Source organism: Sporobolomyces salmoneus (assembly GCF_050403485.1).
Source record: "Sporobolomyces salmoneus JCM6883 DNA, S_salmoneus_JCM6883_v1_ctg17, whole genome shotgun sequence".
NCBI lineage: Eukaryota > Fungi > Basidiomycota > Microbotryomycetes > Sporidiobolales > Sporidiobolaceae > Sporobolomyces > Sporobolomyces salmoneus.
In genome coordinates, this window is record NW_027481146.1 from 235,413 (window position 1) to 263,390 (window position 27,978).

At 51.9% G+C, this 27,978-nt stretch overlaps 11 protein-coding genes across 11 annotated transcripts; 4 read left to right on the forward strand and 7 right to left on the reverse strand.

Moving 5' to 3' along the window:
* Positions 1-106: 106 nt before the first annotated feature.
* On the reverse strand, positions 107-3,853 carry SEA4 (Sea4p; the record flags this gene model as incomplete). The annotated part of the gene is made up of 10 exons (XM_076631510.1): positions 107-234; positions 300-390; positions 450-926; positions 987-1,005; positions 1,066-1,300; positions 1,358-1,795; positions 1,861-2,466; positions 2,527-3,402; positions 3,465-3,702; positions 3,767-3,853. The coding sequence occupies 10 exons, from the start codon at positions 3,851-3,853 to the stop codon at positions 107-109; spliced, it is 3,195 nt and encodes a 1,064-aa protein (XP_076488571.1).
* Positions 3,854-4,061: 208 nt separating this feature from the next.
* On the reverse strand, positions 4,062-7,205 carry JCM6883_002739 (uncharacterized protein; the record flags this gene model as incomplete). Its single annotated transcript, XM_076631511.1, has 2 exons — positions 4,062-6,238; positions 6,302-7,205. 2 exons carry the CDS (start codon positions 7,203-7,205, stop codon positions 4,062-4,064), a joined length of 3,081 nt encoding a protein of 1,026 aa, XP_076488572.1.
* Positions 7,206-7,810: 605 nt separating this feature from the next.
* Positions 7,811-8,908, forward strand: MED7 (mediator complex subunit MED7; the record flags this gene model as incomplete). The annotated part of the gene is made up of 4 exons (XM_076631512.1): positions 7,811-8,129; positions 8,195-8,445; positions 8,552-8,625; positions 8,719-8,908. 4 exons carry the CDS (start codon positions 7,811-7,813, stop codon positions 8,906-8,908), a joined length of 834 nt encoding a protein of 277 aa, XP_076488573.1.
* An 815-nt stretch (positions 8,909-9,723) lies between these two features.
* On the forward strand, positions 9,724-10,956 carry JCM6883_002741 (uncharacterized protein; the record flags this gene model as incomplete). Its single annotated transcript, XM_076631513.1, has 7 exons — positions 9,724-9,890; positions 9,965-10,159; positions 10,246-10,324; positions 10,407-10,503; positions 10,576-10,598; positions 10,739-10,871; positions 10,940-10,956. 7 exons carry the CDS (start codon positions 9,724-9,726, stop codon positions 10,954-10,956), a joined length of 711 nt encoding a protein of 236 aa, XP_076488574.1.
* A 639-nt stretch (positions 10,957-11,595) lies between these two features.
* Positions 11,596-12,257, forward strand: JCM6883_002742 (Con-6 family protein; the record flags this gene model as incomplete). The annotated part of the gene is made up of 3 exons (XM_076631514.1): positions 11,596-11,670; positions 11,772-11,843; positions 11,913-12,257. The coding sequence occupies 3 exons, from the start codon at positions 11,596-11,598 to the stop codon at positions 12,255-12,257; spliced, it is 492 nt and encodes a 163-aa protein (XP_076488575.1).
* Positions 12,258-13,563: 1,306 nt separating this feature from the next.
* On the reverse strand, positions 13,564-14,875 carry NIF3 (uncharacterized protein; the record flags this gene model as incomplete). Its single annotated transcript, XM_076631515.1, has 5 exons — positions 13,564-13,724; positions 13,815-13,860; positions 13,973-14,097; positions 14,198-14,638; positions 14,716-14,875. The coding sequence occupies 5 exons, from the start codon at positions 14,873-14,875 to the stop codon at positions 13,564-13,566; spliced, it is 933 nt and encodes a 310-aa protein (XP_076488576.1).
* A 165-nt stretch (positions 14,876-15,040) lies between these two features.
* JCM6883_002744 (uncharacterized protein) lies at positions 15,041-16,486 on the forward strand (the record flags this gene model as incomplete). Its single annotated transcript, XM_076631516.1, has 5 exons — positions 15,041-15,406; positions 15,476-15,510; positions 15,580-15,626; positions 15,701-16,313; positions 16,384-16,486. The coding sequence occupies 5 exons, from the start codon at positions 15,041-15,043 to the stop codon at positions 16,484-16,486; spliced, it is 1,164 nt and encodes a 387-aa protein (XP_076488577.1).
* A 303-nt stretch (positions 16,487-16,789) lies between these two features.
* On the reverse strand, positions 16,790-17,448 carry JCM6883_002745 (Con-6 family protein; the record flags this gene model as incomplete). Its single annotated transcript, XM_076631517.1, has 3 exons — positions 16,790-17,089; positions 17,200-17,271; positions 17,374-17,448. 3 exons carry the CDS (start codon positions 17,446-17,448, stop codon positions 16,790-16,792), a joined length of 447 nt encoding a protein of 148 aa, XP_076488578.1.
* Positions 17,449-18,363: 915 nt separating this feature from the next.
* JCM6883_002746 (Con-6 family protein) lies at positions 18,364-19,734 on the reverse strand (the record flags this gene model as incomplete). The annotated part of the gene is made up of 4 exons (XM_076631518.1): positions 18,364-18,438; positions 19,211-19,411; positions 19,489-19,560; positions 19,660-19,734. 4 exons carry the CDS (start codon positions 19,732-19,734, stop codon positions 18,364-18,366), a joined length of 423 nt encoding a protein of 140 aa, XP_076488579.1.
* A 509-nt stretch (positions 19,735-20,243) lies between these two features.
* Positions 20,244-26,601, reverse strand: JCM6883_002747 (uncharacterized protein; the record flags this gene model as incomplete). The annotated part of the gene is made up of 18 exons (XM_076631519.1): positions 20,244-20,250; positions 20,321-20,423; positions 20,512-20,549; positions 20,624-20,682; positions 20,746-20,778; positions 20,860-20,886; positions 20,953-21,021; positions 21,102-21,148; positions 21,217-21,385; positions 21,451-21,601; positions 21,676-22,091; positions 22,155-22,596; positions 22,673-23,075; positions 25,106-25,319; positions 25,502-25,703; positions 25,777-25,853; positions 25,915-26,060; positions 26,124-26,601. The coding sequence occupies 18 exons, from the start codon at positions 26,599-26,601 to the stop codon at positions 20,244-20,246; spliced, it is 3,081 nt and encodes a 1,026-aa protein (XP_076488580.1).
* A 214-nt stretch (positions 26,602-26,815) lies between these two features.
* JCM6883_002748 (uncharacterized protein) lies at positions 26,816-27,911 on the reverse strand (the record flags this gene model as incomplete). The annotated part of the gene is made up of 4 exons (XM_076631520.1): positions 26,816-27,403; positions 27,469-27,667; positions 27,735-27,811; positions 27,879-27,911. The coding sequence occupies 4 exons, from the start codon at positions 27,909-27,911 to the stop codon at positions 26,816-26,818; spliced, it is 897 nt and encodes a 298-aa protein (XP_076488581.1).
* Between the last annotated feature and the right edge of the window lie 67 nt (positions 27,912-27,978).

The following is a 27,978-nucleotide window of genomic DNA, read 5'->3' on the forward strand; positions in this document are numbered from 1 at the left end:
TACAACAAGAAACCGGAGATGGAAATGCGGCAGAATGCAAAAATGATTCATTTTTCCGAAAACCCTCTATGTACTCGAGCTGCCTGACCAAACAGGAGACCTTTATTCACTCTTGACCTCGACAGCGACAATCGCATCCAGCAACGGCACAAACTTCTGACCTTTCGAACCATTCCAACAGATGAGTTGCGTGACCTCCATGACGACACCTCGAGCACCATGCGAGCATCGATGCTGAAAATCCCAGGGGAGCCTGTGAGTGCGAGGAAGAACAGTAGAAGAGAGAAGGGGGAGCTTACATCCGTTGACTTCGAAGGCGTGGATCGAGGGGCGAGTCAGACAGATACTACAGGCTGGGAGTTGTTTACTGCATGAGGGACAGAGTGTACTCTAGCGCACAGAGAAAGGGGTCAGTGTAAAAAGAAACGAGAAAATCATCTCTGACTCACTTTTCCGGCGACGCCAGAACCCATTCTGCTGTACTCGTTGCCCCTTCCAGCACTCTGGGGTCCAACATTCGTCGAACAGAAATGACACCTGACAACGACCTGAGCCGGTGCAATCCTCCTCAACATATTCGCAACCTCGTTCGCTTCCGCCGGTTTCCCCGCCAACCTGCTCTGTTCCATTGCCGCTCTCGCCCTAACTCCTCTCGCCGAATCGAATTTCGCTCGATCGGTCCATAGTCGCAATTGATCGAGTTGAGAACGGTACGTTTCGATCCATCGAATCACTCGCAAGTCGTTTCGGATCAAGCCGGGCGAGACGAATGAGTAGGCGAGAGCGGCAGTTTGGACGTCGGAAGTTCGATCGACGTAGTTCGAGAGGAGGGTGAGACCGTCGTTACGGAGGCCGAAGAGGAGAACGGCTTCGAGATCGCCGAATGAGAGTGATTCGTTTTCGAGTTCTTTCAGGAAAGAGACGAGCTGTTCGAACCTGGTTTCATCAGTACCTGACATTGGAGAACTGAGGAGTGAGACTCGTACTTCTGAATCGGATAAGAACCTGTGCGAGAAAAACGGGGGTTTACTCAGCAAGAAAAAGCTGAGTTACAACCCGACTCACCTCAAAGCAACAGCCACTCGATCTCTCAATGGTAATCCCATCTCGTTCCCGACTTCTCGCCATTCTCCACTCGCGAGGAAAGCGAACAATGCTCGAACCCAAGGAACGTCAATATCGGTCGACAACGAGAGGGATTGACATAGTTCAGCGTAGGTTGATTCGGAACCGTCTCGAGATGAATTGCGTTGGGCGAGATAGGCGGCTAGGATCGGGGCGAGCATGCGGAGTTCTCGATCTACTTGCGCGAAGATGGTTAGTGACTGCCTGCCGAGGGGAGAAAGTTGGGTCGTACCTTTGCACAACCTCAGGTAATTCATACTCTTCTCGAGCTGCCCCGAGAAGAATGCATGTTTCGCCGCCGCCTCGTACTCTCCCGATTTCTCGAAATCTGCACAAACAACCTCTACCGGTAACTCCCATTCGATCCCGCACACCTGCAATGCCAACTTCCGTTGATCCTTGAATGCGGAAGACGAGATCGCGAAGACGTGTTCGAGTTTGCGACGGACAACGAGTTGAGAACAGGCGGCGTCGAAAGCGGCGGTTTTGAGGTAGGAGTCGTCTGGACGACGATGGGAGCGTGAAGAGTTCGGTCGGCGGTCGCTACTTCGAGGTGTCGAAGTTCCTGATGCGCCGGAACTGAGTGGAAATCCGTGCAAGATGCGGAGAACTCCTCGATAACGGAAATCGTAATCGTTCAAGCACGAGTTTCCTGACAGTGCTTGAGCCCCTGTGACGCGGGCGTTGTACGCAGTCAATACACAGGCAAGAGACTGAGGAAGATCTCTGACTCACGACCTATCCATCTCCAGAATTCCGCGAGAGACGCTTCGCAAAGGCCAACGTTCCGATGAGCGTCTGCTCCATATCCACTCACTACTCGCTGTCTCAACAAGACCGACATATCCTCCGCGAGGGTGTTGATATCCGGTTCTTCATCGACGAGATCTTGCAACGGTGCATCTGTTGAAGCTTGTCGTTGAAGTTGAGTTGTCGGTCTCGGCGTCGCATTCCGATCGACGAGCGAATTCGCAAGAGAAAGTCCCCTACCTCGAGCGGTCAAAGTCGGATCGATTGAGAGCGGGACGCTTCGGGGAGAGAGAGGTTGAGAGTGCTGGTGGTGAGGATGAGGATGATCGTCGGGAGAGTCGAAACCGGTCGAAGATTCGGTCGAGATGTGGAAAGAGCTAAAGTGAGAGAGGGAAGAGGAGGAACTTGTGAGGATCCCGCGTTCGAGGAAATCGAATTGAACCGGATGAGGGAAGGATTCGAGCTCGAGTCGGTGTCCCATCGTACCGGGTCCTGGTGAGTCTCGAGATAGTCCAACGATACGAATCGGAGCTGAAGGATCTTTCGAAGGAGCGAAGGCGAATGAGGAGAGCGGTTGACTGAAAGAATGAGCTGTGGAGGGGAACTGTCAGACTCCGAGCGAGTGCTTGAATCGATGGGGAGAAAACTTACATCTCCTGTCATCGAGTACGATCGGCATTCTCAACATCTCTTGCGCCGCTTCTTCCTCTTTCGCTTCCCAGGCTGGTCTTCTGCCCTCCATCGTCAATTCCGACAAACTCGCCTCCATCTCACCGCTTGTCGATTGCTGATGACCCATCAATCTTGGTCCCGGTCCATCAACCAGGTTCCACACTCGGACGAAAGACGAATCCTTCTCCAGAGTCGCGAGGATCCCCCTTCGTTGAGGATCCCAATTGATCTCTGCGAGAGGTTTCACCGATCCTCCATTCCTCCTCGATCCAGAAGGAACTGCGCCTGCTTCCGCTTCCGAGAACGATAGCAGCGGATCCATAGGTTTCCTCAGATCCCACAATCGGACGATTCCGTCGTCACCGTGGGAAACGAATTGCTGAGAGTTGAAAGGGTTCGCGCTCAATCCGTAAACGCTTCGAGATCCCCAACTTGTCACGGTTGAGGGAGGTGATCGCAAGTCGTAGATTCTCAGCCACTTGTTTGCCATTGCTGCTGCGAGTAGAGCCGAGGTCGAAGAAGGAGAAGGACCAGAGGGAGAAGAGAGGAAAGTTGCCGAATTGATGAGCTCGGAGGAACCGACCGAGAGGAGAGGGTGTGGGTCGAGGGTGCCCGAAGTCGAGTTGCCTGTAATCGCGGGTGAATTCGCTCGACCTCGTTGAGAGTTTTCTCGATGGAGAGAGAAGCCTCGAGGTTGCGAGGGACTCGACGTTGCCCCTCCGTCGAGCGCTCGGGCGGTCGCACTGATATCGTAGACTAGTAGTGATTCACCTCTCCCTTTCTCGAGTCCGACCGCGAGTAGACCTGGCTGAGAATTCGAGAATGCCGTCGCAGTGATTGGTCTCGAGTGTCGTACTGCGTGCTCGACTCAATTCGATCAGCTCTGCCCGCACACCAGATCCCTTTGAAGTACTCACCGTTGATCTGAACTACGTTCGTCCCGTTCCCTGTCGCAGACTGCGATTGTTTCGACCCAGAATCCTGACTTCGTAGTTTGACGAGTAAAACCCTTCCCGTCGTGAGTCCCGCTGCGATGAGGGGTTGATCCGATTGTGAAGGGTACCATGCGAACGTCCTCAAGCCAGGTAGTTCTGTCACGACGGAGAGAGAACGGAAATTAGATGAGGTGGGGTTCGAGGTGTTTGGATCGGCTTCCTAGTGATGCCGATCGAGGTATATGGTCAGTGGAGCTCCCATAAATCATCAGAGATCGGCGCACCTCGTATTCATACAGTCGGAGCTCGGCAGATCCCCCGACCAAACATTGTTTGCCGTTCCAGAGTACTTTGCCTCGTTGTGAGGACATCCGCGACCTTGACTAGCGCCGTGCAGTTCACAGCCTTCTGCGGTGTGTGGAGTCGAGCGAAGTTGAGTGAGGGGTTGAAGGAGAGAGGAAAAGTTCGGTTCGCAAGGATGATTCTGTTCTCGCTCGACGTCGAAGTTTCCGAGGGTTTTTCTACACTGAATCCCATCTATCATGACACAAGAATAACGAATAACGAACGAGATTCTATCTACATAAGCATCCCTAAGCTTTGCTTCATCGCTTTCTGATTTCTCTCTTCCCTTTCCTCCTCCCCTCCCCCTTGCCCTCCTCCTAGTCTCTCATCAATCGTCATCGTCTCCGCAATCGACGGTTCCGGACTCTTGAACCTCACATGCGGACTCCTAACCATTCTTCTCAAACTCATTCCCGTCGAACTCGTCAGTCGGTTTCGTTTCATGAAGGGGATGATCGAGGAAGCGTAGCCAGCGCCATCGGTAGAGGAATGCTCGGAGGAGGTTGAGGAGGGAGTTGTTGACGGAGAGGGAATGGTTTCGGAAATTGAAGGGATTGAGAGTGAAGTTTGAACGGGTTGAGTAAACGTCGACGGAGGAGGGAGGTGATAAGCGTGCGAGGTAGTCGGGGGAGGAGGGTTGTGTTGCGTAGAAGGGATGGAGAGAGTCGGTCTTTCGGGTTGAGTGGCCGTCGCCGTCGGTATCGTTTGACGATTTCGAGGAACGAGATGAATCGAATGATCGAACTCGAGAGGCCGGGAGTGAATTGGAAGGGGTTGTCGAGAGACGGGAGGCAACGGTACGCTTGGAGACGAGTACTGATACGAGCCGGTCGTAGGAGTCTGAGCTTGATTCGGTGTCGTCGCGAATGAAGGAGGCGGAGGATTCGGGAGTGAAGCGTAAACGGGGATCGGTCGGCCATCTGCGCCAAGGATGTAAGAATGAGGTTGTAACTGCCCGGGGCTCGTCAGGGAGAGCGGAGGAGCATGAACTGCTTGAGGCGGCTCGGAGGAGGCGTGACGACTTGGCGGAGGAACCCATTGAGCTGATTGAGTGATAGGGTAAGGAACGCTTGGTTGCGCGTGAGAGTATCCAGAACCGCCGAGTCGAGGTCGAAAACCGTGGAACTCGTCTTCGTCAATTCGGGTCCGAGAACTCGAGCTTTGGTTTTGGGCGAGGTGGGTTGCAGGCGGAACGGAGCCGAAGCTCATAGCGGACGAGAACGACGCTTGGGATCGTAGAGAGGAGGTATGAGAAGTCTCGCGTTGACGGGGAATCGGCTGAACGTCTTGTTGTCGAAACTCGAGCGGAATCGACGGAACGGGAGGAGGTTCGGAAGCGACTCGTGACATCCGACGTTCGTACTCGTAAGGGGGCAGAGTAGCGTTCGTGACGTGGGAGATTGTCGACTGAACGTCGTGATAGTCGCTCGCCGAATCGTCGATGTCGTCCAATTCTTCGTAGCCTTCCGAGCTCTGACGTCCTCCTCCTCCTCCTAAAATCGATTCGTATTCAAAAGCGTCTTCCCTTTCCCGTAGAGTACGATCGTAGCGTGGATCGGAATGCGAAGAGGAGGAGGAGGCGGAACAATAGGTCGATTGAGCTGGAGGTGGGATTGTTCCTATTCGATCTCTCATTCCTTGAGGGAGAGTGCCGCCGTAAAGCGAGGGGACCATCGTCGGAAGTCCCTCCTGACTCGCGATCCGCTGTAGCGAATGAGGAGCGGCAGGAGGATTAAGAACTGCGGCTCGGGGAGTCGTTTGATCCGCTGTACTCGGGCGGCGAATCGTCTGTCGTGCTGTTCGAGGGGTTGTGGCTGGTTCCGCAGTGCTGAGTCGACGGGCGAGTTGCGAAGGAGGTGGACTTCGTCGAGAGGGATATTGCTGAGTCGGAGATTTCGCCAAAGGGAGAGATGAGAACCTTGGGGAGACAGACAGTAACCTTGATCCGGGTGCCAGAGTGTGAGGAAGGGGAGGAGCTTTCTCGGAGATCGAGGAGAGCGGAATCGGAGAAGAAGCAGAGTTCGAATAGGATCGGCTCCGTTTCTCGTCGGGGAAAGAATTCGTCGCTTCTAAGCGTAGTTGTCCGAACTCGGAGTATAGATCGTTCTGAGACGACTGATGAGCGAGATGATGTTGTCGCTGAGGGGGATGAGAATAGGTCGATCGGTAAGCTCCGTGCGAAATCGAAGAATCCTCCGTCGAACCTCCGAAAGAAGATTCAGTATGATCGGTTGTCGAGGAGGTTGAGGAGAAAGGAAGCGTGTCTTCTTCTCGAGCGCTTGAATAGCGATCTTCGTGCGAGGAAGAAGAAGGGGGAGGAGGTGCCGAAGGAGCTGGGCCTTGAGAGGCTGACAAAGCGAGGCGTTGAGCCGCCTCGAGATGTTGCTGAGCTAGGCGAAAGTGATGTTGCGCTACATATCGAGAGTGCGTGTTCAGCCTAGTCAGAGACTCCGACGCAAGGAGAGAGAACTCACCGATTTCGGCATCTGACATTCCGACTAACGAGCTCCCGTCTTCGAAGGTTCCGTCCCGTCGACTAATCCCGCTCCCACCACTAAAGCTCACCGTTCCGCTCCTCGTCTGCCTAGGGCCCTGCCGATCGAGCTCTGTCGGCACTCTTCGGATCTCCTTCTCGTCCAAACTCGTCTGCTCATTCTTCCATCTCTCCAAATGATCCCTCGCCCCGATTTCTGCTGATCTCGACGCCTCCGCATCGTCCTCCTGAGCTCTCCTCGCTCGCAGCGTTTCCATCAATCTCGCTTTTTCTCCGCCTCCCGTCCCCCTCTCATCCGAGAATGGATCCTCCTCTGTTCCCACATATTCTGGAACACTGTCGATCACTTCGTCGTCGTATTCTTGATGACTATTGACGATGTCCGGCAACTCCGCGGTCCTCTCGCGCATTGATCCCGTTCCTCCTTCCTCTTGAGCCCTCATGTCGAGTTGTCCCTCGTGAGCTACTAGCGCTGCCATGTTCTGTTGTCTCAATGGTGATCCAGTTTGTCGTGATCGAGGACCGTGGAAGGGAGAGGGAGATTTCGGGGTTGGAGGTAGAGGACCTCGTTTGGAGGCGACCGATAGAGCTGGGGAAGGAGGTCGAGGCGCGTACAGATATGTCGTTGTAGGTCGAATCGTATCTGTAGGAGAGGGTGTGGTCGAGTTCGGAACAGAGGGAGAAGGAGAGGGAGGGAATCGAAAAGAAGAAGAAGCGGAAGCGGAAGAAGTGCGAGGGACGCGTTTCTGATCGAAGGTGGGGGATCGTCGATTGACGTTATCGGTTGCTGTCAGAGTGGAAGTTGTCCGGTCCTTGACGGGTGGGAGTTTGAAGCGTTGAGAGTCGAGCGGGAGGGGAGAACGATTCGAAGCTGCTTGATGCATTCTTCGATGTCGACCACGTCGTTAAACTGTTCTTCTTGACGCGCGCTTGACACAGACACGTTCTCCTGGGGCACAGGGATCCGAGGGCGTACAAGGGCGTAGGTGGAAATTTGCGAGAAACAAGAGCAAGGAAAGCAAGGTAACGCATCTCTTTCAGCCGACGAACTGACTAATGAGGTTGTCTAAGGCGGTGTTGGTGTACGACGCCAAGATCGCGGAGGAGCCGGAGGAGGGACGCGCGCACGGAGCATGACGAGAGTCACCATTGACGGGTTCAAGCGAGCAAAGGCCGAAGCCGAGCGAACAACCAAATAATCCTGTAACCGTTCCTCACCACTATCACGAGCGTAGACCACTTGGTTCCGAGGGCGTAGAGGGTCGTGGAGCGGCGTAGGAGGGAGGAAGAGATGAAAGCGAGGCGGGGAGAATGGCTGCCTAGGAGCTGTGCGAAGGAGCGCTATGAGTCAGCATGGCCTCCGGCGGACTAGTAGCAGACTCCTTGACGTACAAGGGAGCAACCTCAGGTAGAGAGCGACGCGAAAGAGATCAAGTTGAGTCGACGTCGAGTGACTTTCTTCCCTTTCTCCCTCTCTCTTGCACTCAAAATGGAAGCCGAATACGCTCACCAGCAGCAAGATCAAGAACAGCTAGCCGCACCCGAATTCGACACGTCCTTCTTCCCAGCTCCCTCTCCTTATTTCCACCGATACTCTTCACACAACCTCTCTCTCCCTCCCGACTCTGTCATCTCGGATGTACCAGGAGAACCTAGACCGTTCCTCGCGAAAGAGTTGGAACCTCCGAACGTAGATTGGATCGTAGAGGAAGGGAGTTATTCAGTGTTTGGTGAAACCTGGCCGATTGAGGAACACCTGCCGACGTTGGAGGAGATGGGGTTGAAGGAAATGTTTGACAAGAGTCGAGGTCAGCTCCGCGTCTCTCAATCTAGCATTAGGAGAAACGAAGGTGACGCTCGTTTTCGCGAGCAGATCGGAAACAATCTCTTCAAACCCTTCTTCGCGCCCTCTTATTGTCCTACACCCAGCTCCTCAACTCACTCTTGACCCCTCCTCCGTCTCTACTACACCCTCCACCGGCTCCACCCTCTGAACCGTCAAATCACGAGAATGGTGCTCAACCTCCTTCGCAACCTCCTTCAGATCCCGAACGATTGACGGAGCACATCCGGTTGATCACGATCAATATGCATCACCTTGTCAACGAATTGAGACCGGTACAGGTAGGTCGCTCATTGCCTCTCCCTCGGTTCGCGACTCCGTTCGTTAGAAGATCTAGCGATATGTTGAGCTGATACGTTCCTACTCCGCCTGCGTCTCGTCCTACAGGCTCGTGAAACGCTCAAACTCATGATGAGGTATCAAATCGATAGAAGAAAAGAGAAAACTCTCGCAATCAAGCAGTGCGTCAACATTGCTTCCGCTTCTTCCGCCACCTCGACGCGAGACATGATCGTCCGTCACTCTCTGACAAGGTGTCTTCGTTCTATGACTAGGCGATGTCAAGAGATTCGTTCGACTCTTGCAGATTTGCAGACGAAAGTCCAAACGACTTCAAATTCGACTGCGCTCAATGCCGACGGACGCAACGACACCGCGACCCGATCCGACACGACACCAACGGCTTCGTCCGCTGATCCCGAGTCAATACGACAGCACCTCGCGAAATTGATCGAAGATCTCTAGTTTTCGAATCCTTCAACTCCGCCTTTCGTCCTCCTCTCGTCGTTCTGACCGCAGTATTGCTTGTTGTATCTTTTCTCACTGCATATGCACACCTCGTTCTCCCTCCCAGAATCCTTCCGCCGCCACTCTGCGATCACGAGACGAACGACGCTCTTTCGAAGCTTCGCTTGGACTTCACGATGCAGAGCTTTCGTCCTCTCTCCTTTACATTCACTAATGACCAATTCGAGAGGCATACTCACGAATTAGGGAAAGACTCAACGACCTTTCACCGAATTAGGCAAGAAGGCGGGTCGAAGCTTGAGAACTCTTCCAGCTTCAAGCCGACTAAACAGTAAACTTCTTTCGAAACTTCCAAGGAACGTGTACCAACGTGGTGGTCGATCAGATGGAAGGAAATTCGAATCTGAACCGACTCGAACTCTTCTTCCTCTTCTTCTCTCTTTCCATCCCATTCGACCCGTCGACCCGCCTCGTCGCGTGCAACTGAAAGTTTCGCCAACTGTGAGCTCTCTTTCTCTCTTCCTCCCTCCTCCTCACACTCCCTCTTCGTCGAACGGTCATCAACGGTCGACACCGACCGACCTTCGCAGGAAAATCCGATTTTGAACCTTGAGCTCTCTGAGCCACCGAATTCAGCCTCACTCTATGCTACTCTAGCTGACCTTGGCGTTTCCTAATGTCATTCGACTAGAGCACTGCCTCGCCTCGACCGTCGCCACTAAACACCGTCGAAAGGTTTCACTCTCTTTCGCTCTTCTACCACACTCTTTACACTCTTCGTTCAACCAACAACACTCCTTCAACTCACCACGATGAAGACTTTCGCACTCGTTACCGTCCTCGCCACTTTCCTTGCTTCGCCCGTCGCTGCTCTCCCTTCTCAGCACGGAGCACAACTCGTCGGTCCTGGTCAATTCGTCGACTCCGTTCAAACTCTCGAGAAACGAGGAGTTGAGAAACGAGCCTCGAGCTCTTTCCCGTGAGCACTCTCTCTCATTCACTCGCTCGATCTCTCCCCGTTCATTGACATCTCGCTCGATTCGTTCCGAATAGTGCATGGAGTCGAGTCGTTCGTTCTTCACGAGCAGCCACGACTACGACTAAGCCTAGTACGACTTCTGCCGCTGCCTCGTCGACGCCAACTTTCGTCGCCGGAGCAGATGTCAGGACTGCAGCTTTGAACGAACACAATCGATTCAGGGCTGTGCACAACGCTTCCGCCATGACTTGGTCGCAACCTCTCGCTGAGTGAGTCTCTCTCCCTTCACCCGCGTCTCCAAACTTTGAGGAGAGAGTATTGACTTTTTGAGCATTGTTCTCCTCGAATCTGACAGTGCTGCGTACAAATGGGGATCTCGCTGTGTCTTCCAACACTCGCAAGGTGCAGTCGGACCTTACGGAGAGAACCTTGCCGTGAGTCCTCCACTCGCTCAAACTAGACAGTTTCGATCTTCCGATTCTGACTCGTCCTCACCCTTCTACTTTCGTCGATCAGGCTACCGCCGGTTACAAGTCCGATATCGTTACTGGTGCCTGTAAGCCCTGGGAGGATGAGGCACCTGATTACGATCCCTCGAACCCTATGTACTCTCGTGAGTCTTTCATTTCGAGACACTCTCCGGCTTGAGCAGTGAGCTGATGCTTTCGACTACGACTTTTCGCAGACTTCACTCAAATGGTCTGGAAGGTGCGTTGTCACTATTGCTCGAACCCTCTCTGCGGAATCGCTAGTTGAGCCCGAAGAATCGACCGAGCTGACTTTTCTTTCTGTCTCTCTTTTTCCCTATCCTCCTCTTTCGACTCTTCAATTCTATCTACCACTCACAGTCGACTACTCAACTCGGTTGTGCTCAAGTCACCTGCCCTCCCGGTTCAATCTTTGACGCCAAGTACGGAAATGCGACGTACTACGTATGCGAGTACAACCCTCCTGGAAACGTTTACCCTGCCGATAACTTCCGTAAGCCCTCTCTGAATCTCTACGTGCTGGGGAGAAACGGTTACTGACGCGAGGATACGGATTGACAGGCAAGAACGTTAACTGAGCGAATGTCGATTTCGTTCACTCTTTTTCGTTTTTCGGTGCCAGCTCATTCCCCCCTCACTGTCGGTCTGGGACTCTTCTCCTGTTTCCAAAAACCCGACTCAGTAGACCCAGGAGGTCGTGAACTTCGCTTCGTGGAAGGTTATTCTGTCGGATTGTATCTCCTACTATTCTTTGCTGTCATCATACTCAGTCATTCGTTCTCGTTTCAGAACAGCCTATAGCTACAGTGCTCAATCGGCTTACGTGTCCTCGAAAGGCAGAAAGAAGGTGTCGAAGATGGCGAAGCGCTCGGACTTTTGACCGTTCTCGCGAGACACTTTTTACTCTTCTTCTCGACTTGCGCCGGGGTCTGGCTTTCGCTTAGCGTAGCGTGAGCGTCGAACGCGCTAGGGGAAGTCGTCAACGTCGTGGCTGACTGCGGAAACGCTCGAGCCTCTTTCCCTCTTCTCGCTCTGACGCAAACCGAATTGTTCGCGTTCCTCTCTTCTTCTTCTTCCTCTCGTCTCGACCTCGATCTTTCTATCTGTGAGTGCTAGCTCTCTTTCAAGTACTGTACAAGGAGAGAAGCTGATCACTCGTCTCTCTCCCCCTTCTCCAGTTCCCACTTTTACCCTCTCCAACCTCACTCTCAATTGAAATGGCTCACGAACTCCGTGTTGAAGGTGACAAAGTCATCGAATCTGATTCGAAAGGTCACGTACTTGCTACCAAAGTGAGTCTCCCTCTGCTCTTCTCTCTCAATCGAGTAGCACCGACCTCCTCCTCCCTCTTCCCCTAACCCTGTGCAAGCTGACGACTCGGTGAGACAAATAGGACTACAGCCACGTTCACGCTGGATACGTAGCTACGACTCACAATCCTCGAGTTTCAGAGGGAGCGAAACAAGTGAGCTCAGCTCCTCTTAACTCTCTTCCATCTCTCTCCCCTGTGAACTGATTTGTACGCGATGAGTAGAACGCTGAACAACTCTTGCACGATCTCGAAGCCGCTCACGGAGACGCTCCCTCGACTTCTCACACTCACGCCGCTCAAGGAGGAGGAGGAGGAGGAGAAGAACACGTTCCGACTACGGCTGAGAACCCTCACGATACTCGTTCCCACGATCATCCGCAAGAGTTCCATCAACACGATCAAGACACCGAACAGGAGAAGACTCACTCGGAGGAGGTTCACCTTCACAGGCGAGTCGTTTTTTCGCTCTTTCCTCGTCTCTTGTCTTCCCTCGACTCTTCCTCGACTTTTCTCTTTCCTCTCTCGTGTTCCTCTTCACGGTCTCAAGCACGCTACAAGAAAGACTAGAGTGGATGATGGAGAGTGAGTCTCGAAGTCGTCTCGAGGCGTTTGATTCTTCTTTACTCCCTTTGAAGATCGCTCTATCGATCTGTGCGCGAAGTATAGAAAGAATCAGACTCCTCGCAGCGTCTTCGAGCTCCGACTGCATTCGATCCACTCGACGCTTTGTTGTCAGTGAGTTTGATACAGTGTCGAGGACATTGAGGGAGGTTTCGAGAGTTGACTTCTCCTCGTTCGGTTTCGTTTCCCCTTCGAGCTTCTCTTAGTGTGAACCAAGAGGCGGGCGACTGCGGATACAGGTGCGCATCCCGAATTGAGCTCAGTGTTGGCTGGCACGCTCAATCGCTTCTTTGACACCTTCGTTTCATCCGAAACGGCGCTGTCGGGGACTGCGCTATGCGTTCGAAGCCAATCACTGAGCGGTCTCGGGAGTGGCTTATCTGTTGAGGAATCCCTCGCCTCTTGTCCACGCTGAGAGCAGCCGAGGGGACGATTACGACGAGAGGGAAGACCTTGATTCTTCTTTCTTCCTCTTCCTTTTCTCCTCCCCCTTCCTCCGCTCTCTCGATTACACCTTCGCTCAGTATAGCCAAGAGGGTTTCGACGAAGTTCCGACCGAGCAGCATTTGCAGTCTCGCCTAGCTCGATTCGAACTTTCATCCCTTGTCTCGTCGACGGTACATCGAGTCGATGATCCATCTCGAGGTGAGCAGGGTGAACGTACGAGTCGGTGTTGGTCGATCGTAAATGCTTTTCAGGTCGAAGTCTTTGTCGAAATCCTCTTGGCTATACTGAGAGAATAGAATTGAGTTGAGTTGGGAAAAAGGAAAACAATTCAAACACTTCTCAGGGATCTAGAACGCTAACATCTTTCACCGCTCTCCCCGTTGGTCGACAGGCAAATCGGAGGCTACAAGGCTACGCTCAAACGCGAAGGAGTCTCTGATGAAGCGAAACAACATGCTCGCGAAGAATTGAACAAACTGGGAGTTCCTCGTGACGAGTACGAGTGAGCAGAGAAGGTGTTGTGATTGTCCTCGATGGATGACTTTTGATGTCTCTGGCTTCGTATCTCGCGTTTGGTATGGGTGGTTCCTGTCTCTGTAGCGATTTCGTCTAGCTTTCGATTTTGAAGTTTCGCAAACGTGTCTCGATTCTCCCTCTCTCGAGCCCAAGTGAGCCTCACACATCTCGTTCTACTCTCGAGAGCGATTCTGGCCAGAACAGCCGCGACCTCCCAACCTGATCATGCTCGCGAGACACACGAAACCGTTTGCTTCAGTCAATCGATTGAGTAGATTGCGTCACCTCTTCATACTACTTCCAGAGGTTCCCTATCCTTCTCACTAACGATTACCTCGTACTCAATTCGATCAGCCTCGCCTCCTTGAGCTGCTGCGATTTCGTTTAATTGAGCTTGTAATCTCGGTGCGAAGTATTTCAACCAGGGTCGTTCAGTCGCGGTATGGTTGCCTGTTCACGGTATGGGGAATTTCGATTAGCATCGAGTCGGAAGGACCTTCAGGGTTGAGGAGGAGCGGGAAGAGAGAAGAGGAAACTTACAGCAGAAAACGTGAATCCCTTTCGCGTTCGCAGCCAAGACATCGTGCTACAACACGAGACGGGAATCCAAGTTCAGTATTTACTCTTTGAGCTGCCGCTCCAACACCGAAAGCAAGAGGAGAGACGGAAGAATCAGAAAAGCGAAATAGAAAACTTACGTGACCCATTTCTCCCGTCAAGTACAGATCCGCCTCCACGCCTTTCAGCACGGAGGAACCAGATCCTGCACAGATTGCGATCGTTTTGATGCGGTCTTTCCCAGTCTCCGACCATGCCGCTTGGACTGTTTTTCACACGAAGAATCGCTGGGTCAATCCAGTCCATCCTCGATTACGAGGGTGTGCCGGGTAGAACAGTAGAGAGACACCGGAGGGCTGACTCACAATGCTGTAAGCCAAGCGTTGCTTTCACGGCTCGAACTGCTCCGTCTTTCGTGAAAGATGACCCAACCTCCCTCAAAGTGACAATTCTCCCCATCCCGCAACCCTCGTGTCCTTCCGGCGGGTTCCCCTTCTCCTTCAACGCTCTCACTCCGTCCCCCTGTCCCGGTCTAATGAGCTCCTCTCCTCCCGTTGACAAGTCCCGACCTTGCGCCAATCTGATCAATCCAGTCGCCATCCAATCGTTCGTACCTCCCACGGCAACGTCCGCAGCAGTATGCACCGTCATAACACTCACTCCTCCACTGACGCATTCTAGTAATGATCGAGAGAGACCGTTTGAGAGAGTTAGGGATTTGAGACCGGAAAAGATTGGGGGATGGTAAGTTAAAATCGAGACGGTTGAGGGGTTCGAGAGGGCTTCTTGTGCGACGGATCTAGTAACTATCACCCTCAGTACGGCTCATCAGTCATTGCACTACCAGAGGGAAGGAGAAGGGAGAGAGAGGCGAGAGACGAACGATCAATACACAAATAAACAGCTCGTTTCGATCCAGAGGGGATCGTACGAGGCTTAGGCGGTTCCACCATCAGTCCTACGTTGTCCCAGCTCGTTTCCGCGAGCGAGAGAGGGACGAGTCGAGTGATCGCGGAGTTTAGATGTTCGATCGTTGAGGACATGTTGCGGTTCGGTAGGAGGAGAGATCTAGTTCGTGAGGATAGAATAGAGGTCGTCGAACGAAGGAGCATCCAAGTTTGATCAAGTGAGAGCAGGAACAAGAAGTACTTGAGATTTGGGTTTCATCTCTTTTCGACTCTTGCTCTTCACTCTCGACTCGCCGAAACATGACTGAAGGATCAAGCACGAGAGAACACCGCCATAGATCATCTAGGAGCGATAGGGACCGCTCACCGCGCAGAGGGGACAAGGAGAGGGAAGATCGTCATCGAAGTTCACACAGAGACAAAGACAGAGACAGAGACGATAGGAGGGATAGGGAGAGGAGTAGGAGTAGATCACCTCGAAGAGACAAGGACCGAAAGCGCAGTAGCGGGAGTCGTAGGGAAGAGAAGGAGAGGGAAAGGGAAGCGTCTGAGAGCGGTAGTGAAGACGAACGAGGTCCTCCAGACGGATCAGCAGAGATCGGATTGGACGATTTCTTCATCAAGGCTACCGAGTTGAAATTGTGGCTCTGGGAAGAGAAGGGAAAGGTGAGCTTACTCTCTCTTGCCAATCTCGCTGGGTTGACTGACTGACACTTGATCGATTCCTACCTGCAGAAACTTGATTCGTTGAAGAATGAAGACGCTCGAAGGTGAGTGACTCAGCTGTTCAGGGAACATCCTGAACGTCGGTAATGTTGCTCACAAACGAATTCATATAGATACTTTAAGAAATTCTGTCGAGCATGGAACCGAGGTCGTCTATCCGGTTCGTGATTTTCTCCTGCTACAGCATGTAGAACAATGTACTCACACACTGTCGCTTGTACATCTCGCGAACAGACAATTTCTATTCCGGAATCTCTCCCGCATCTCTCCCTTCCTCGATCTCCACTTCCCATTCCTGGTCATTCTCTTCGAAAGCCTCCAATCAACGCGACCTCGACGCTGCCGCTTCAGTTCGAAAATCGATCGATACGGGTACAAAAGAACGTTCCTACGATTCGAGTTCTCGAGGAGGAGGAGGAGGAGCCTCGGGAAGTGGACGAGTCACCGTTGGACCGACGCTTCCACCCTCCGTATCCCGACCACCGAGCTCAGCCGTAGAAATGCTCCAAAACGAACGAGACGAGTTAGATCGAGTTCGAAGGGAAGAGAAATCTCGACGACAATCCGAAACCAAGAAATCATCTCGTGAATCGAGGGAAGAAGAACGAGATTCGCGAGCTACGGGGAAAGATCGATTGATTGAGAAGAGACGCGAGGGGAATATGAGCAGGAAAGAATTCGAGGCGAGTCGAGAAGGAGGGGGAATGATCGAAGTTCCCGATGAAGTGTTGATGGGTGGGGCAGGAGGGGGAAGTAGTTTTCAGGAGGCGATGAAGGAGAGGGAGAGGGCGAAACAGAGGAGAGAGGGATGGAAGCAGGGAATGATGGAGGAGAAGAAAGCCGCTGTGTGAGTTCCTTCTTCACTCTCTTAGCGGATTGAGCGACAGGATTAACCGTTCTTCGTGGACGCTCCCTAGATCGGACAAGTTTTCGGCGTACAAACAGAAAGAAGATGCTACGATGGCTCAATTCAGAGCTTTGGCAGCTCAAAGATTCGGGGGTGGTCAACCTCCTCAGTAGTCTCTCCATCTCCTTTCGATTCATTCGCTTTGCAATTCAGATCTCGAGTTCGGAGTATGACAGCGTGGAGAGGAACCGGACGCGTCTTATAATGGTCCAAGCTCGTCGAAATATCTTCTCGACAAACAACTTCTCCTACCTATCTTCTCTTTTTATCGTGGATGAAGCTCACGTGTTTGTATTGGAGGCAGACAGAAACGATTCGACTACATTCGACATTCCACGAGGCGACAGAAACAGAAAGCAGAAAACAAACGAAACCTCCGACTTTATCCTTTCGCGGAGACAGATTCAACCTACTTCCTACTTCTTCGCACCTTCTTTCTCGACTTCATCCGGATCGACTCCAAACTCCTTCAACATTTCCCTCGCATGTTGTTTCGCCTCGTCCGAGACGTTGTCCTTGTGCAAGATTCCTTTGTACGTTCCGATTTGACGGTGACGGTGAACTTCTTCGGCGTGAGTTTCCGTGTGAGTTTCAACCTTCTTCGTCGACGACGAGGAGGATTCTCCTCCTTCTTCGCCGGAGGCTTTGGACCAGGAGATTTTCGAGGGAGTGTCGCCGTGAGCGATTTCGAGTTCGTGGAGAAGTTTCTCAGCACCCTACAACGAGACGGAAGAAGAGGGGTTGGGCAAGGGTATCAGCTGTACTCTCTCAGACCGGTACCCCTGAACTCGAGGGAGAAAGAGGAGACAGAGAGGGAAAGACTGACTTGTTTCGCTTCATCCGAAACGCGAGGGTTGTGAAGAGTCGCTACGTAGCCAGCGTGTACGTGACTATAGTCCTGTCACTCACACTCGTAGCTCATCAGCCTGGTGTCCTCGCGTGTAGCTGGAGAGGGGAGAGAGCGAAGGTGCGAGAGGTAGGACGAAACAGTATGACTCACTTTCGTGGAGAGTAGGTGACCTTGAGCATCTGATTCAATGACTTTGTCACCTTCTACGCGGAGTTCGTGTGCCATTGTGTGGAGAGAGGTTGAGAGAGGTCGAGGTGGGAACTGTGAACATGGAAACGGCGTAAGCAAACGGTCAGTCGCTTGAACTGATCTGACTGCTTAGTCCGCTTGGCACTCACAGGCTGCCAGCTGGAGATGAGCTGAGGGGTTCGAGAGGTTGAAGAAAGAGAGAGAGAAGGAGAGAAGACAAGAGAAATTTGCGTGTCGTCAGAAAGAGAGGCTCGAGCTCCCGCAGCGCTCATTCGTACTCCTTACCTCGCGCATATCCCGGACAAGACAGAAAGAATAAGTCTGAAAGAAAATGAGCGAGACGGAGAGGGACAGCGTTGGACGAGCTCAAAAGCTCGACAAATTTCGCTCGTTGAATCGAAATCGCCTTTCTCGCATCGTACGATGCAAGAGGCGCTTTGCGATGCTTCCGGAAGCAAAGTCGTACCAAGTCTGAGAGCGAGCGTTACTCAGAGATCGCGGCTAGCGAAGATAATGCGAGACAAACGACGAAAACGAGACACCTTCAAAATTACAACACACAACACCTCACGAGAGGCCGTATCAAGCCGCGACCAGAGGTTGAGATCCTACGAGAAACAGTTTCGAAGAACTTGATCCAGTAGAGTAGAGACCCCTGTCGACCGTTCACTCGTACTCGTCACGAGGTACTCCGAGTTTGTTCAATTCTTCACGAGCGTGTTGTTTCGCTTCATCGGAGACTCCTTCGCGTTTGAGAGTAGCCTTGTATCCTCCGATTTGCCTGTCGATTGACAGGGAGACGAGGGGAGAGGTGTCAGCTATCGAGATTGATGAGAAGAGTTCGAGTTGTTTCCCTTTTTTTCCAACTCAACTCGTTTTTGTTCTCCCGGCATCGCCAGGAGGAACCCGACGAGTCTCCGTGGACGGTGACTTCGATATTTTAAAGACGGCTCAGAGTACCATCTCCGCGTCCGAAACGCTTGTTGCATCGTATTGATGGGCAATCGACGAAGCGAGGATGAAAACCTGAATCGAATTTCGTCAAGTCGAACCACCGACCACGAAGCAACGAAGCGCTTCCTCCTGGATATACCGAGAGAATGTCGAAACGAGAGAGGGGAAAGAGGGAGAAGAAAAGAAAGAGGAAGAGAGAAGAATCGAAGTCTTTTCTCCCGTCGTAATCGCCCCCTCGTCTGCTCCCAGTGTGGACAAGAGGCAAAGGAGATCTATATCGGTGAGCCACTCCCGAGACAGCTCAGGGATAGTATCGGAGCGTATAGCGCGGTCTTCGACGGGACCGTTCCGTGCGAAACGGCGACGTCGAAGAAGCGAATGAGCACGTCAAACCAGCACTAAGCACGGCTCGAAAGCTGCAAACCTAGGTCGAAGTCCAACTCCTCTTGATTCACACTGAGAGAAGCTCGAAGGGGAAACCAAACCAACGAGAGAAAACTCAACTTTTCCTCAAAACCTCCCTCGTATCCTCGACACGGTCTCAAGCTCACTGACAACAAAGCAGCGGGTGGAGTGAACAACCCGGAGCTCAACGTCGCACCAAAGATCAAGTTCCTTCACTTCACAAGTCGAATGAACGTTCTTCGACGAGACAAAAGAAGAACTCAATCCTTGCCGCTGACATCGAGCGCTCAAGTTCGTTCATTCTACCCGAGGTACTTTGCTGTAGCATGCTTGAGACCATGAAGAGGAACACGAGAGAGGGAAAGGGAAAAGTCGAGGGAGAGTCGAGGGGAAGAAACGAGACGAAAAAGAGATGAGAAACTCGCCTGTGAAGATGAACCTCCTCGGAATGAGTCTTCTCCTGTTCGATATCTTGATCGTGTTGATGGAACTCTTTCGGATGATCATGAGAACGAGTATCGTGAGGGTTCTCAGCCGTCGTTGGAACGTGTTCTTCTCCTCCTTGAGCGGCGTGAGAGTGAGAAGTCGAAGGAGCGTCTCCGTGAGCGGCTTCGAGGTCGTGCAAGAGTTGTTCAGCGTTCTACTCACACGTCAAGGGACTCAGCTCAATCGAACGAGACGAGGGAGAAGAGAGGAGAGAAGGAGAGCTGAGCTCACTTGTTTCGCTCCCTCTGAAACTCGAGGGTTGTGAGTCGTTGCTACATATCCAGCGTGGACGTGGCTGTAGTCCTATTTGTCACTCAGCATCGTCAGCTTGCAGTTGAGAGGAGAAGGGGAGGAGGAGGTCGGTGCTACTCGAGTGAGAGGGAGGAGAAGAGGAAGACTCACTTTGGTAGAGACTACGTGACCTTTCGAATCAGATTCGATAACCTTGTCACCTTCAACGCGGAGTTCGTGAGCCATTTCGATTCAGAGTGAGGTTGGAGAGGGCAAAAGTGGGAACTGGAAAGAGAGAAGAGAGGCGAGTGAACAGCTTCTCGCCTGTAGAGTAGTCAAGTAGAGAGTAAGTACTCACAGTTAGAATGACAAGGATCGAGAGAGCGAGCGAGTGAGAGGAAGAAGAAGAAGAGGGGAACGCGAACAATTCGGTTTGCGTCAGAGCGAGAAGAGGGAAAGAGGCTCGAGCGTTTCCGCAGTTTCGATGTCGACGGCTTCTTACGCTCGAAAGCGCTCTACAGTCAGAGCTCTGTGACGAGAGGAAACGCTACCTGATCGAATAGGCGCGAGAGAAAAAGGCAGAACAGGTATGAAATGGAATCGAATGGTTTACACGAGGGGATCTATGATAACAGAAGGGTATCGCATTGGTCGAGAGAAGTATCTGAAAGATTGTACAGTGATATGAGCTGAGAGGATGGAAAGAGGCCGTTGGCGGAATGCAAAATCGACAAAACTACAGTCTCGGTTTGCGATCAAGCACTGTGAAGGGTGTTGAGATCAGTCAGCGTTGTATCCAAATACACACAGCTCTACGAGGGATCAGGCTCACTTTTTGAAAGCTTCGATAGCCTTGACGCGAGCTTTCGAATGATCAACGATCGGCTGGACGTAACCCGTCTTCTTGATTTCGGCAGCAGAGGGAGCGTGGATAGCTGTGACGTCGGAACAAGTCAGCTCAACTGTCCTCGACAAGTAGTTCGGAGACCGAGAAAACGTCTGGAAAGATTCAGGAGAGCTCACATTTTCCTTTGAGGGATCTCAACTCGGGAACCCAATGACTGAGCAAGAACCTCGAAGCGTCAGCATGATCCAATCACAAGGGAAGGAAGAGCTCGGAAGAGTAGTAACTCACCGAATGTATTCACCCGAGGGGTCACTTTTTTCAGATTGAGAGGTGGGGTTGAAAACTCGCTGTTGTGACAGGTTGAGACCATGAGTAATTTACATGCTACAGCATGACGAGATTGGACCCACGAAGTATGGTTGAGGATCACAACCGGTACTTGCCTGTTACAAGGCGAAGATTAGGGAAACGAGAGTCAATACGATTCGATACGAAACGCGAAATGTGAGGACGTTAGAGCTTACACTCCATTGCCATCCTCCGTTGTTCGGCTATACGAGACGGTGTCAGGTCAGCGCTCGCCCTTTGCAGAAAAGGAAGGAGGGAACAATACGTACAGCAAAATCTCCATCGATCAATTTCTCCATAAAGTACTTCTCACCTCTCCTCCAGTCGAGAAGAAGATCCTAGACACAGAGAGAAATCGAGAGTGAGTGAGAGCCAGAGAGGGTGAGCGACGAATCTAGGGAAAAGAAAGGGAACGTACTTTCGAAAGGAACATCGCGACGATCATTCGACAACGGTTATGCATGTCTATTGGTCGAAAGGAGAAGTCAGATTCATCTCACAGCGTCTGAGGAGAAAATGAAAGGGAGACTCACAACCTTGAGCGTTCAAAGCTCGCATTCCAGCATCGACGATGGGGAACCCCGTTTTCCCTTCCTTCCAAGCCGTGAACAGCTTGTCATCGGGGTCGTCGGTCCATTGAATGTCGGTGTATTTGAGGTTGAAAGGTTGCGTCATGCAGACTCGAGGCCAGGCGCAGAGAACCTGAGAATGTGGAAAGTCGATCAGCTTTCTTCGGACAAGGGGTAGGAAGGGGAAGTCGAGCTCACGTGAACATAGAAGTCACCCCAACCAGCTACCTCTTGAACCCACATTCCAGTTCCACTGTCTCGTTCAGTCGGAAGGGCTTTCGAACCGTTGAGCTTGTAGACTTCTCGAAGGCATTGACGACGACTGATGAACCCGGCAGCGAGATAAGGTCTGCAACAGCGATCGAAACAGCGGTCAATTCCTCCAAACTGAGATGTGAATGAGTAAAGAGAGTTGCTGCTCACGAAAGGTGCGAAGTTCCATCCCAATCGACTCGATTCCTTCCAGTCGTGTATTTTCCAATCTTACTATCCTTCTTGGGATCTTTCGCGTCTTCAGCTCCTTCGTAGAGAGGAGGTTCGAAGAAAGTCTGTTCTCGAATCTTGGTTTCGAGGAATCGTTTCAATACGGAATCGACAGCTTCCCCGACCGGCCAGAGCTTCTCCATCGTTTCTTGATCTTCCTTCGTCAACTCGAAACCTTTGATCGAAGTCGGGATCGAATGCGAGAAGAACTCTCTAAGGACGGAGTGAGAACGAGCAGATTTGTCGTTTGCCTTGACGTCGTCGTTGTTCTCTCCAATGTGAGTAAGGAGGTCGCTGTTAACTTTTTCAGCCCAGTTGCGGAAGAAAGGGGAAAAGACGGCGTAAGGTTTTCCTTGCTGTGAATGGCACGAGAGATCAGTCTGAGGCGATCGGGCACGAGTTCAAAGCGACGGACTCACCTTGGTAACGACATCCCCAGGAGCGACTACGCAGAGATCCCTCAAGAAATCGACTCTTCCTCCGAATCCTTTCCCACTCTTCCTCGCTTCTTTCACCGATTTGAGAATCTCCGTGTCCCTCCTCAATTCATCTACCTCGTATTCCAAATTCGCGAACATTCCGGCAGCTCCCCATTCTTCGAGCTTCTTGCAAACGACTGAAGGGATCTCCTTTCGTTTGTCGTGCGAGAACGTGAAGAGAGGAATATCGTGTTTGCCAAATTCTTCTTGAAGGTATTTCAATTGACGGAGTTGGAAGTCGATTCGTCGAGGAGAACGATCATGAGCTTTGTAGTCTCCGGGAGAGAAGATGTGGAGTACGACGAGGGGAAGGTTGTTTGATTGAGCGAAAGCAGAGGCGTGAGAAAGAGCAGTGTTGTCCTTGATTCGAAGATCCTTGTTCCTAGTAAAGCATAATGGTCCTCGTGGAAGTCAGTGACATGTCAGCCGTGAGAATCTCAAGCTCAGGAGTTGCTAACCTCATCCAGTAGACGACGATTCCGGCTTTCGATGGTTTTGTTTCTTTTCCTTTCGTTTCTGACAAATCCTTCATCGCTTCGTATAGCTTCGCCAAGGGTGTTTCATGCATGAGGTCGGGGAGGATATGAATCTCGTCTCCATGATCGAGAGGTTTCTTGAGTGTCGCTAAGTCTCCCTCGAAATCTGAATCTGGTTCCTCTTTCTTGACTGGTGAAGCTGAAGTTCTCGAGCGTTTCGGAGTCGGAGATTTGCTTTCGCTCTTGACGGTCTTGCGTTTCGTCGCTGCCATATTGCTAGTCGATCGAGAAGGGGAGGGGGAAGAAGTTGACAATCCGAAGAAAGCGTTGAGATCCGTTTGCTTGGCCAGGTTGAGACTTGGGTGAGGAGATCGAGCTGTACGAGCTACGCGTAGGAAACCTCGAAGGAGAATGTTGGGCGTGGAAGAGTGGAAAGAGGAGAGGAGAGAGAACGTCATTCCGATCGACAGAAGTTTGATCAATCTTCATCGCCAAAAAATAAGTCCAAATTCACATCTTGCGACTGAACCGTCGAAATGTAGAGCAAAAGGCGCGCGCGCGAGGTCTGATAAGACGGCGAAAGATTCGCTTGACCGGCCACGACGCAAAAAGTTATTTGATGTCTGTGAGATTCGAACTCACGCCCTTTCGGACCAGCGGGCTATTCAGAAAAATCACCTTAAGCTGGCGCCTTAGACCGCTCGGCCAAAACACCGTATCTGTTTTGAGATCGGGCAATATCTACCGGATATTGAGCGTTTTTACTTTCTCGACTCCCGTGCTATCATTTCTCCCTCTCTCTCCTTGTGTTGTGTCCCTGCTGTCGCACGAGACATACGAGGGTATTCACCCCCATATATGCATCTCGGCGAGATCCAGAATTTCCGAGTACAACTTGCGAGCTATTTCCCACAAAAATGCTGTCTTCGGAACGTGGTTTCACTCAATCCATACTTTCCAAGCGAGCGACCGGTCGAGGTACAACTGGCTCTTGTCATACTCAGCACGTGAGAGAATCCGGAAGCTCTCTCTTGTGTACGCTTTTTATTTTTCGTTGCTCGGGTTGTACTTCTCCGGCCCTGAGCTCCGGGAGACCGCCACAGCCTACCACAGCTCTCAGTCGACGTATCGAGTCGAATGCGTCCATATTCGTGTCATGCTGGGAACCCATTCATGGACGATGCAACGATTTGAGGCAGTCCGTGCTGAATTGCGATCCGGAATATCACTCGTCTGCCGAGACGTGATAGGTCCGCTTCGCTTTGCCTCTCGCCCGGATTGCGAAGCTAGTTCTTCGTGTGCTCGTAGGCTGTCATTAGACAGCGGTGTCTTCGAAGATTTAGCGTTTCCTTCCTCGTCGCAAGACCCACTTACGTGAACCGTTTGTGCTCATTTGTCAAGCAGACACGGCTCTGCGCAGCCCAGACCGAAAACGGGAACGGTGAAGTAGGAGAGTCTATCGTTCTTGAGACTGATTGTGCGCGAAAATGAGCTGTTCGCAGATCTGACAGCTTAAAGAGTCAGCTCTCTGACGCACAAAGCATGATCTGATGTGGATCGCGTCTCGTCCTGTGCTCTGTCGAACGCTCTTGCACCACTTCAACAGTGTTTGAAAGAGACGGAACGCTCGTGACGTGAAAATCCAGCCAGACGTCGTCGACACAAATCTCCTTCCCGAAGTGCTACTCCACCCGAGCGTGTAAAGCGTCTCGAGTGACTCAGACAGAGCGAGCCTCGACGGCGCAGAGATTTGAAACCGATGCCTGGTATGGCGGCAAAAAGGTATGTGATGTCTGTGAGATTCGAACTCACGCCCTTTCGGACCAGCGGGTTAATCGAAGATTGACCTTAAGCTGGCGCCTTAGACCGCTCGGCCAAAACACCTTGAGGACGCCGCAAAAAAATGTAAAATATTGACGCACCCGCACAAAAATGGCTCTTTCGTTAACTCGTTTCGCTTGATCTCTGCTCGCATAGAGCGGGTTGCTGCTCTTCAGGATGCGCACAGCGGTCAACATCGACAGACTCGCAAGCAGAAGCTCGCACGCAGCTTCCCTCACACGAGATGAGTTCACTTTCCAGTCTCTTCGCGAGATCTTTCTCGCTTCGTTCATAGCTCTTGACGCTCAAAGAGATAGTATTGGATGAGCACAGCTGGGTAAAATACGAGATACATTTACAAGAGAGGGGGGCAATACCCTTGACCCCTTTCCTCCCTACGCGTGCTTCACTTCTTTTTTTCCCAATCATCTAACGCGGCCGCCCGTCCCAAGTATCGCCTAGGTTCCCAAGTAGCCTCGTTTACCGGGTAACCTTTCCATTCAACTAAATACTCGACTCGTCCTCTAAATCGCCTCTGTGCCAAAATTCTTTTTATAGGATACTCCCGCTTTCCTTCAACCTCGTTCGATTTACCTCCCTCCGAGGCTCCCTCGGAATCCTCGTTCTCGTCACTCTTGTCGTGATCGGACTCCTCCTCCGAAGACGAGCTTGTAGGACTCGATAGATCGGATTTCGAAGCCGAATCGCCTCCAGACTCAGGTCCCTCCTCAACCGGCTCCTGATCCTCCTCTTCGAGAGTGTCCTTCTCCTCCTCCTCTTCAAGCTGGTCCTCCTGCACTCCGGCCTCCTGAGTAGCGCTGGAGAGATTCTCAGCTCGAAATTCAACAGCGTTTGATGGTAGACGTAGACGATTTTGTCTCAGCGCCTGAATATCATCTCTCATACGAATGAAGTATGGTATCTTCACTTCGTGCTGACTCAAGAAGATTTAGCTTTCGGAAGTCGTGCGAGAAGAAATTTATGACTCACTGTCATTGTTGAATTAGCGCCGGCAACACCCGGCAGACACCAGAAGTGTATCTTCTCTCGCTCTAATCCTGGACGTCGGGGAGGTAGCGAGATGAACATCGGCTGAAGCCCAAATTTCACTTCTGTTGGGAGCTTTGAATTTCGTTTCTTGAGGTACACCTTAATTCTTTCCCCTACTTTCTTGCTGTTGTAGACCAGTAGTCTGCAATGTATATATTGTCAGTTCATCGAATGTGGAGTCACGAACAGGAATAGCGAGGGAAGGAAGCGCGCACCGAGTTCTGTTCGCCACAATCTTTTGTAGTAGGACTGGAACAGACTCCTTGAGTTCGAGTGTAGTTGGCTCCTCACCCTGGTCAATCAGTGAGTAATGAGCCACTGCCGCAAGTTGGGATGATTTCGGTAGAACATACCTTTGCCAGTAATTTCCCACCCAGAACCGTCATGCCGATGTCAAACTCATCTCTGAGTGTCTCAGCTTCGTACGACGTCAACAGCCTGTTGGTCAAACCAGAATCGTGAAGGAATTTCCAGAATGGATGCCCGTTTTCATCCGCGTCTGCGAAAATGGTTTCAGTTAAAATACCATTCTTTGGCGAAGTAGGGAGGAACGACGACGTACAGTAACGTCCAGCTAGTTGAGCTGCGTGAGGAGCGTACATTCCGCAAATGACGATGCCCATATCGGGCTTGATGAAATCTCCAATCGGTTGCCTCGCCTGCTCGACTGCTTGAGCTGGGGGCTGAATCTTCGGTACGACCTGTCTGCCTTCACTCTTCTGTCCCTTGCTCGGTTTCTTCCTTTGCTTCTTCTTGCGCTCGGGTTCCTCGAAGTCGTCTTCAGATTGATCCGCTAACCCATTACTTTCGTCGAGGAGATCGCGATCCGTCACTTCTTCTTTCGCTTTCTGATGAGGAGGAGCCTTTGATCGGAGGCGTTTTCGCTTCGAAGGTCCTGCTGCGTTATCGACGTTGACAGATCGAGGTTTGGTAATTGCCGGAGTCGTGTCGGCGGATTCGCTCCGGTCTGATTCGGACGGCGTGGAAATGCTGAGATTGTTGTCTGATGTAGCACTAGCTGAGCTGGTAGTCGTGACCATCGTCTTCAGCTCGGGATGGGCGAGCAGGGGAAAGTAAGAGACCAAGAACGGTCAGCGCATCTTTTGCGGGGACTGAGAATCTTGAGCTCCGAAGTTGAGTCAACATTTCGTGGAATCTCTCTCGCTTCGCACGGCTCTATCACGACTCGAAACTTGGAGGAGAAACCTTGCGGACATACATGCGAGTCATTGTGTAGTTCATGTTTGCTTGTATTCACATCACACAGCACCGAGATTTGGCGGCGCTCGTTCCGATACTTCCTTCCTCAGCTTCGACCTGAATTCCTTCCTCCGGCTGCTCCAAGTCTGCCGTTATACTGTCCATCTCAACTCCAGGCTCAGTTTGACTGACCTCCACTGCGTCTCTCACCTGACTTTTATTCTCCTCAATCACCGCCTCCTCAAGAACATCGATAGCGTCCTCAAACATGTCTTCTCCGTCACTTTCTTCCGGATTCAAGTCCTCCTCGGAAGATGCAGCTGCGGAAGTCGATGGAAGAGGTTCGGCAGCGGGTACCGGATCGAAATTCATGGCCGCTTCGACAGCGAGACCGGGTTCTTCCTGATCCTCCTGCTCGAGTTCGTCCTTTTCTTGATCAAGCTCGTCGTCCTCCTCTTGATCAAGGTCGTCATCCTCTTCCTGATCGAGCTCGTCGTCCTCTTCCTCTTCGGATTCGTCGTTGTCGTCGGGAAGAGGCAAATCTTCCGCTCGAAATTCGACAGAGTTTCGCGGTAGCGGGAGACTGTTCCGTCTGAGCGCTTCGAGACCCCTCCTCATGGCAGTCCACATTCGGTGTTGCTCCTGGCATGGAGAGATGTAGCGTGTAAGGTAGGTCAAGGCGATTGAAGCGCGAGTTCGTGACTTACTACGTCTTTTATAGAAGCGACGGTACTCGGAAGACACCAGAAAAATACCTTTTCCCTTTCGCCTCCTGGGCAGCGGGGTGGTAGCGAGATGATTATCGGCTTGAGACCGACGTCCGAGTCTTCAGAAAGCCTCGGATTCAGAGAATGCAGGTACGCATTCACCATTTCGTAAACCTTCTTCCCGTTAAAGACCACCAGTCTGAACAGAGCACACCTTCAGCTCAGTCCACACGCATCACCAGCAGGATAGCGAGAGGAGCACGAACCGAGGCCGGTATTTGACAATCTTACAAAGGAGAGACGGAGTGCATGCTTGAAGAATGGGTTTCGGCACTGTCTCACCCTAGGAGTAAGTAGCGAGTGATGAGTAGTTAGCCATAGTCAAGGAAGATACCTGAGGCGGAACATACCTTTGCCGTCGGTTTGTCGTAGAGAACTGTCATGCCGATATCAAAGTCGTCTCTGAGAGTTTCAGCCTCAGCGCATGCCAGCTTACGACTGGTCAATCCA